Consider the following 8,759-nt stretch of genomic DNA (forward strand, 5'->3'; position numbering starts at 1 on the left):
GATCGGCAATCCAGCCTCCTCCTAAGTTAAACGAACAGAGTTCGACTGACTAAAGCCTCTGAGAGGCAAGCTGCAGTTTGCTGCCTAAGTTCTTTTCTAAAACTTTAGCTAATTAAAATATTAAACTCATCCTGTTCCTGGGAGCTATTCTGCTACAGCTCTGGCAAGTAAAAAGAAGCATGATACGACCACAGAGTCTAAATTCAAGCCCAGGTCTCTGCTGGAAAAAATTATACAACAAAATAGAGGAAAAGAGGTTTAAGAAATTTTAAGACACCTTTGCACTTGCCATAGCCTTCACTCTTCTTTTTGTGCTGGATGCGGAGAGTGCTCTACTAGAACAGGTGAAGCGTCAAGTTGGAATGGAAGTCTGAAGGAGTACCACTTTCTTAAAAAAATCTCCTTATAATCCTATTTCTACTGAAACAGGATATAATCTGTGACAGGGAAAAGATGAGCTTCTTCATGTGCAATATATTAAAAAAGAAGTCTCTTAGAAGCCAGTTAAAACAAGCAAAAACTCCCGAATCTACACAGAAGCCACAGGGAATTACATTTATGATTTAAGATAGGTAGAAGAAATCAACTGATCTGTTGAAAATTAAAGACCTGTGCAGAAACTACACGCATCTCTCCCTCACAGGCACCTTTTTATCAGACAGATTTGACTGCAGGACTAACAGAGCTTGCCTTGCCTACATTCACAATGGAGATTTAGAGACACGTCACGTGGGGTTTGTCAGGGTCCACGATGCTCCTGAAGCACGGAGGAGCAAGGACAGCAAGAGCCCATTTACACAGAGGAGGGTACAAAAACCTGCTGCTGACACTCAACAGAGACATCAAAGAATCAGTTACTACTGGAGTCCAGGAAGCCAGCTGCAGTTTACGACACGTACGCAGGGTAGGGAAAACCCCGCACAGCAAGGTCACGAAACCCGGCCTGGGGTACAAAGAACGAACTCGGCACTCAAAAGATGTCCGAAGCAATGGCCTGTAGCGGGAACACCGCCCAGAAACAGACTCCTGCAGCAGGAACCTGCGCTTCCCGATCTCTCTGCCCAGAACGCACCTGCCACAGCCCTCACCATCCACTAACTGCCCTCCTCTCGTGGACGTTACACGCAGGATAAGGTGCGAGAGCATCTCACCTTGGAGCTGCAGAGAACAACGCAGTCACCTTCAGCAGCTCATATTTCACTTCCATTTCCTCAGACACGCAGCTCGTACCTCAGTTCCAGCTCCGCCGCTTCAGGGAGGTCTCCACTTCTCATTTCCTCCACGCGCAGCTCAGTAACAGCATCTAGGAGTTTACACTGATCTCCAGGACTGGTAACGCCAATCTAAATTTAAAGAGTAATTCCAAATACGATCGGCTTTTAATACTTCTTAGACACAGCGGTACAGCATCAGCTACTGCGCCAGCTTCTGACTGTGAAGAGTAAAAAGAAGTGGCTCTTCATTCACTGCAACCAACTGCCACGTGTGTAACTGCCAAAGGAAAAAATAAACCGCAGCAAACGTTCGGTGATGGAGAGCAAGTTACAGGACTGAGGAAGAGCCACACTGAAATGGCGCAGGATATTCAGAAAACCTGTTTAAGGCTTTTTAAAAAAATTCATGGCAGTTTTTTAAGTACCCCTGTGGTATAAGGATGTTATGTCATCTATTTCCAAATCATCTCAGTCATCCCTTACAGCAAACTAACCACTGGAGATGCAGCATTAACTCAAAGAGAGAGAGAATGGAAATGATCAAATCAGCCTCAAATGGAGAGTTTTACAGGGAGAGGCCGGACTTGAACAAGGGTTTTCACAGGCTTTTGGGGGTGTGTTTTCTTCCACTTAGAGAAACTGGTCTCCTAAGATATGATGCCTCTTTGTAAAACATTTTTTAATAGACTCCCATAGAAAAAATGTTACACCTACAAAGAAATCTGTTTAGTTCACGCTGCCTCCAAAAACTGCAACGATCAGAAACCAACAGAGCGAGCGAGAACACGACCTGTTGAAGAGACTTTCAGCTGGATGGTTCTGCCGGGAAAGAGCCTGTAAAAGCGCCTTGAAAAAGCGTACTTAACTACTAAAGCCAGTAAGAATTAAAATTTAAAATGGAATTCTTTCCTGCTCCCCCATCATTGCAGCAAGGAAATACTGGGGACTTCCTAGTCAGATCTAGGCAGACGGGACTCAAGGATTCCACTCACAGAATTCAGGGCTGATCTGCGTGATTACACGCTTTAGAACAGGTCTGTCTGCATTCACGGTAATATTCAAGAAGCTGCAGAAGGTTTTGAAAACATCTTGAAGAACTCTTACAAGGTTAGTTATTTATGAAGAGAATTTAAGACATCAAAAACGTTCAAGAAAGAGGAGAAAACTCAATTAAGTTCTGAAGAAGTAAACTGACCTGTATTAACTCATCTTTTCGCATGGTCAGAAGTTGCCTTAAGGTTATATCTTTTTCCTGTATGAAACAAAGGGGTTTCTGCCATCAAAAACAATTTCAGAAGAAAACACCGTTTTCACTTAATTTTTTTCACTTACGTTTTACCTCCGTTTTCAGAAAAACACCAGCTACAGGGCACTGTTGTCGACGTGATGGGAGAGCTGAGCAGCATCACACGTGGTGACCAACGCACGTAACCTGAACTAAGCAATCCAGTCCCGCCCCCTGCACTTGAACTCAACACTTCACGTGTAAACTCCTGTTTAATGCATTTATTTGAACTCACTTAACAGATTGACTTCAATGCATAATACTAACAGCAACAGAACTTTTGTGAGTGCTGTGCGAGCACCCGGCTTTCACGGGTTACTTCACGGACAGATACACCCCAGCTTACCTTCAGTGACCCTATCAGGTGTTCTAGGGCAAGACCGTGTAAAAATACTTCCATGGCATCAAAAGTCGAGTAGGAACTGTAAATATAAGTGGTGAGTTACAAGAGGAGAACGGTGGAAATTAAAAGAAAATGACATACAGAATAAAATACTACAGAAAAGTTCCGGGAGCAAACTCAGGCTGTACACACCTCCTGATGACCACAGCATCTCCTACGCATCACATAAGGGACAATTTAACCTATCAAAATTTTATACATGACTTTTCTCTCTAGCAAGCCTGAAGGGAATGATTTTCATGAATAAATGTTATTTTAAGTAGCAAACATTCCAACGGAACCTTGAAGTTGGGTCACAAAAGCCTGGCAAATTTGGAGGGGAGGGGAAGGAGGGTCACTATGTATCCTTATCAGATAAAATTCACATCAACTGGATTCAGCCCACCACTGCGACCCTTCATTTTCCACTCAAACCAAGAAAGATTATCAAGAAAACAAGGATGTCTACAATTGAAGACAGTGGAAATTAGGTAAGAAATTAGTTGCCAGAAGACTACTGTTCAAAAGACAGACTGAGGAAGTAGCAGAACCCACCGCTTTGGGTTATGTGGTTCAGAGTTTAACATTTCAAAACAAAGGTAAAACATCAATTCTGATTCCTCACCCTACCAAAACATATAAAAACACGTAAAATTAAGGGGAAAAAAGATTATCCAAACATCTTTCAATCAGAGGAACAACTGTAACGAAGAGAATTAAACCAAAAAGCAAATACTTGAAAACGCACAAAAAACCATTGCAATTGCTACAGCGACTTTGACTCTCGTACACGCAGAAAAAAAGCTCTTCCTGGCAGCACGAGGCTGAAAACAGGCACCCAGTGAAAGCGTCAAACACTTATCACCAAAGGGAGCTCACGGCACCAGGAGGAGTGTCCCAGAGGGGAAGCCACAGGCTGAGCAGAGCTGTAACGAACCGGAGTGACGCTGGACCCTGGCTGGAGGGCAGCTCCAGGGCGTGCTGCTTGTTCATCACGCCAAGGAACCTGGCAGTCTCGGACAATTAACAGTACATTCATATACTTACTGCGGACTCTTGGTAGCACTCCGAGCAACACACAGTATTCATCGGTACGACTTAATCGTTGATATGAACAAACACAATCTCTTGGGAACACTTGTAAGGTAAAATTACACTATGACTGTATTTACCCAGCTCCGTGGTCAGAGGCAGCTGTCAGAAACTTGTTGATAGTCTCTTGCTTAATTGTTTCACGGTATCTGCCTTGCAAGTGATGTGCAGCCAAAGAGAGTAAACTATAGATCTGGAAAAGCCAAAATGAATTATTATTCAAACTCAAAATGCATGAAGAAATACACAGGGATAAGACTACAAAGAATTCTGTCATTAATCACTACTTATAGGGAACATGGAACATGTGCCGTTCCTTCTTCTCTGAAGCACACAACCGCAACGAGCCGTGAGGACTCAGCCCACAGAGCTCATCAAGAGCGTTTCTGAATTAACCAAATTCCAGCGCGACGATGAACTGACATGTGCGGTCTGAAAACGTGAGCGTGTGTGGCTACAGGAGCAGCAATGCACCATCACGTTTGGGTTTAGGCAAAGTTCTACGCACTCAGGGCAGTAAGTTGTCCCAAAGCACAGGGCATACAACTGCTGCAACGTGCCCAGCTCCAGCGCACACACGGACCCAACATTTAGCACTCTGCAACCGACCATCGAGGCGACCTCGGTCTGACAGACAGGGCTTCTTTCCACTGACTAAAGCAGCAAACCTTCTGCCACACATCACTGTGCAGCAGCGGTGGATTCCAGAAACTCAGTCACCCCTCTGTGAGTTTTGAGATAGTCACCAGAAAACCCAGCAAAGCAAGTAAACCCTCAACAAACCCAAAGGAATGGTGAAACCAATTCCCTGAACTCCAGGCGACCGGCCAGTTTTAGCTACACATACGTGTATTCGCACGGGTGGCGAGTTGAGCCTGGCTGGCAAATAAGCCCCTGCCCAGCTGCTTGCTCACCCTCCCCCAAGCAGGATGGGGGAGAATCAGAAGGGTGAAAGCGAGAAGAAAAAATCATGGGTTGAGATACATGCAGTTTAATAAGTGAAGGGGAAAAAAACCACCCAAAAATGTAACTGATGCAAAGGCAGTGACTCGCCCCCTCCCGCCAGCAGAGCAACGCCCAGGCAGCCTCCCAGCCCCGGCCACTTTGGAAAAGCTCTTCCTGTTCACTCTGTTGCTGAGCGTGATGTTACACGGCACGGAGCACCCCTTGGGTCAGCTGGGGTCAGCTACCCTGGCTGCGCCCCCTCCCAGCCTCTTACCAGCTGGAGGCACTGGGCAGTGAGGAACAGAGGCGCCCCCAATGCTGCGCAAGCACTGCTCAGCGACGGCTACAGCGCTGGTGTGTCACCAGCGCGGCTTTGGTCGCCACCCTCAATACAGCACCACACAGCCTGCTGGGAAGAAAAGTAACTCCGTCCCAGCCAAGGGCAGTACCACACAAAAGGGAAGCGTTTCCCCCCCAAGACACGGTTCCTGCAGACATATTCTACTCGGCAGCCCCTCGGGCTGCCAACAGGCTGAAGAGCTGACCCCCAAGAAGCTCACGACCACGAAATATCTCAACACCACGCGCAGGACTTTGCAGAAACTGTGTGAAAGTTCGCCCTTCTCAGGTCAAGAGGCAAGACCGACCTCTCAAGTGTGAGCAGCCTGTATCCCCTCCGTGTCAGAGAAAGTCGCGTTAGAAGATTACAGGGCAGTAGCTGCTGACCAAGGCAGTGATCAAAGGCAGAGAGCACCCGCAGCCCCTTTCAGTAACCTGAGCTAAGAGATCGCTGAGCCTCCGACAAGGACCCTGCCAGCCTGCGCTGACAGCTCTGTGCAGAGCTGTCATTTTTACTCCTGCCTCGCCCTGGAGTCTGGCAGGAAAAAAACGTGAAAAAGAAAGGGGAGAAAAAGAAGCTGTAAGGGAACTACAGTTCACTAGAGCGAATTACCCGTTTTTGAAGAGCCACTGTAGAAAGCCACATCACTGGTAAAGAGCAGCTCAAAGCAAAACACTCAGAAACCCGGCCTGATCAGTCCACCGCACATCATCTGGCAACAGCAGTACACAGATTTATTTTAGGAGAATATATGTTGTCTACACTGATCATTAATGGCTGCTCTTCGAACGATCTGATGAACAATTCACATTATTTTACACCTTCTTCCCTCCTAAAATTGGATTTTGAAGATGGCCAGTATCAACTCTCCCCCTTTTCAGCACCAGCCTTTTCACTTCCAAATTAAATCAGAAAGTACACGCTGCCAGTTAATTTGCTATCTGCAGTCTCTCACACCATTTGGCAGAGAGGAAAAAACCAACGCGTCCTTTTTCTACTTCTCATATCAACACGACTAATCCCTTCTTCTAAGTCTGAAGTCGAGGGTTCTGGAAAGAAAAAAAAGTAAGTTCCCAAAACGTTACTACAGAGCATTAAAGGCCCTGTGAAAAGTTGGGATAGAACAGAAGACAGTCTCTATAGGTGTGATAGCACAAGTATTCGCTGGCTGCTAGAATTTAGTTATTCAAGGAACAACTCTATGGAAAATGCACCAGTAGAGAACTGATGTTTGAGGCAAAACAGAGATGCTGCATTTTGAAGAGAAATTAAATACCTCTGAATGTTTATTGATTTTTGCTATCTCTGCTGCTGTTTTCTCATCCTTCGTCTGTAGATTTTTGTCAGCTCCCAGCTCAAGCAATTTAAGAACTACACTTTTATGTCCGTGCTGTGCTGCCCACATTAACGCCTGCAAAGAACAACTTCATTTTACCACGGTTACATGCAGAGCGAAAGAGAACACACAGAACAAAACAGCCGAATGAATAATGCAACCCGCGTAAGTTCTTACCTGGCACAACTCAGAGACAAAGACCGGTAATGCCAAAGACTCTCCAAGTGGTGCGAAAGCAGAACACACCAGTGAGTATTTCTGAGAAGCCGCACTCAGAAACAAGTTTTTGGGTTCTTGCTTTTTAGCCTTTCTGTCATTAATCACAACACACAGAAGTAAATCACTTACTGAATACCCATTCTCATCTTGGGCATTTACGGGTGATCCGTGAGCAACAAGAAGAGCAACCACACGAGCACAGCCGTTTTTAGCCGCATACATCAGCGGAGTCATTTGTTTCCTGAAAGAAAAGGGGACAGGTGAAAAAAACTGTTTCATGATACCCAAATCCAACTGCATTATCAAGCGGAGCACCTCAGTTCTGCAACGGTTCTCCGCTCTGTAGGAGAACTAAGCGGAGGATGAAAGCCCAAGACACCACATTCCTGTTTCAGTGCAGGGGTCAACTTCAACGAGCCGCTGAATCTGTACGTTCTGCTCTACCCTGTTAGCAAGTTTAAAACATTGCAGGAGTTTGCATTTACTTTCTGACTGAAATGAAGTCAAGACGCCAGTTGTTGTCCTCCACAAGAAGGAAACTTAGAGGAAACTGAACAAGTCTCTTCCAGGAGTTTATCATCCAGACCTACTGCACTGCTGGGAGAACAAGTTAAAAAAATAAATCTATCAATGTTTTATTAACTCCAGATTCAAGTACTGCACTAACACACGGATAACCCTGACACGTCCCAGGTATAAAATGTGGCAGCTTGGAGACTAAACCATTTCTGGTTTGGTTCCGAACTGCACCAAAGCAGTTTTAAAGACCATCCCTGCCGCTGCTACCGCAGCCCAGCATCAGGCCTCTCACCCAGCGCACAGACCAGCCGAGCGCGAAGGGAACGGGCGTCACTGCAGAGCACAGCTTCCACCCACGAACAGCAGAGGAGAGCAGCAAATCACCCATTTTTCCCCTCAGTTAAAACAAAAAAGCAGCAGAGACTTTAATTCTTTACTTCAAAAATTACGTTTAAAAACCACAGCTTAAGCGATGACTTCTACACACAGCTTAATTTAGATCCGACGTTCTGGATACAAACACTCAGTTTTCGGGAGGGCAGGTTGTAAACCACAACCAAACCTGTGAGAGGAAGAATACTGACAACAACAGCTCTGCACGCACTGGCCAAAACCCCTCTGCTGAAAACAGCGCAGGCAGAAGGGTCGCAGGACACACGACTCCTGCCAGCGTGCGTGGGCGCAGTGCCACCGCACAGGGTGCCCCCACACCACCCGCCGCAGGACAGACGCCCTCCTCCCCCAGCACGCCCGAGCGGCGGCTGCAGGGACCGGCACACAAACTCTGCGCTGAAAATCCCACCTTTCCCAGTACTGGAACGAAATGCACGTCAAAACAGTTTTGTCCTTTACCCCGGTTTTGTCTCCCGTTCGCAGAAGCGTGATGACACTTTCTCTCCTCCATGTATCAGGACTTTTTACAGGTGCTGAAGAAGGGAGCGCTTACAGACACCACCTCTCCCACTGCTGGGCTTTGGGGTTTTATTATATATATCCCAAAACCGTGATGACAACAGTCTACTGATCTTATGCTTCTGAGATGCTGATAAGATGAAGCCATTGAGAACGGCTCTCAAAGAGCTTTGAAAGAAAAAAAAATACTGCTCAAAAGCCTCTGTCAGAAAAGTATCTTTCCAGATGCCTGGCACGTGTTCTGTGGCGGCATGAGATCGCAGAATTACCAAAAATGCTGTATCGAGGGACAAAGATGTGGGTTTTCTGGTCACTATGAAGCAATCAGATTTAAACTAAAATATCTTACTAGTGATGTTCAAATAAAATGTGTGTACCTTAAAATGCAGTATTTTTTCCAGAAAAACTCTCACGCGTGGCTTTTAATGTACAGTTCTGTGTCAAAAATCTGCTGTCCAAAGAATATTTTATCTTAGCAGGACACGCTCGAGGGGAGGCTCGTTCTTCCACACACC

The 8,759-nt window shown here is 45.9% G+C and overlaps 1 protein-coding gene across 1 annotated transcript in view; it reads right to left on the reverse strand.

The window, feature by feature from the left end:
- Nucleotides 1-1,230: 1,230 nt before the first annotated feature.
- The window catches only part of ASZ1 (ankyrin repeat, SAM and basic leucine zipper domain containing 1), a gene marked incomplete at both ends in the record, with an annotated part of 17,226 nt that continues 9,697 nt past the window's right edge, over nucleotides 1,231-8,759 (reverse strand). Inside the window, 6 exons of the mRNA XM_010131147.1 lie at nucleotides 1,231-1,343; nucleotides 2,410-2,466; nucleotides 2,846-2,921; nucleotides 4,054-4,166; nucleotides 6,535-6,669; nucleotides 6,943-7,054. Of these exons, the coding sequence (XP_010129449.1) occupies nucleotides 1,231-1,343; nucleotides 2,410-2,466; nucleotides 2,846-2,921; nucleotides 4,054-4,166; nucleotides 6,535-6,669; nucleotides 6,943-7,054 (606 nt within the window). The remainder of the gene's footprint in view (nucleotides 1,344-2,409; nucleotides 2,467-2,845; nucleotides 2,922-4,053; nucleotides 4,167-6,534; nucleotides 6,670-6,942; nucleotides 7,055-8,759) is intronic.

This window comes from Buceros rhinoceros, unplaced genomic scaffold (genome assembly GCF_000710305.1).
Source record: "Buceros rhinoceros silvestris isolate BGI_N320 unplaced genomic scaffold, ASM71030v1 scaffold250, whole genome shotgun sequence".
Taxonomy (NCBI): Eukaryota; Metazoa; Chordata; class Aves; order Bucerotiformes; family Bucerotidae; genus Buceros; species Buceros rhinoceros.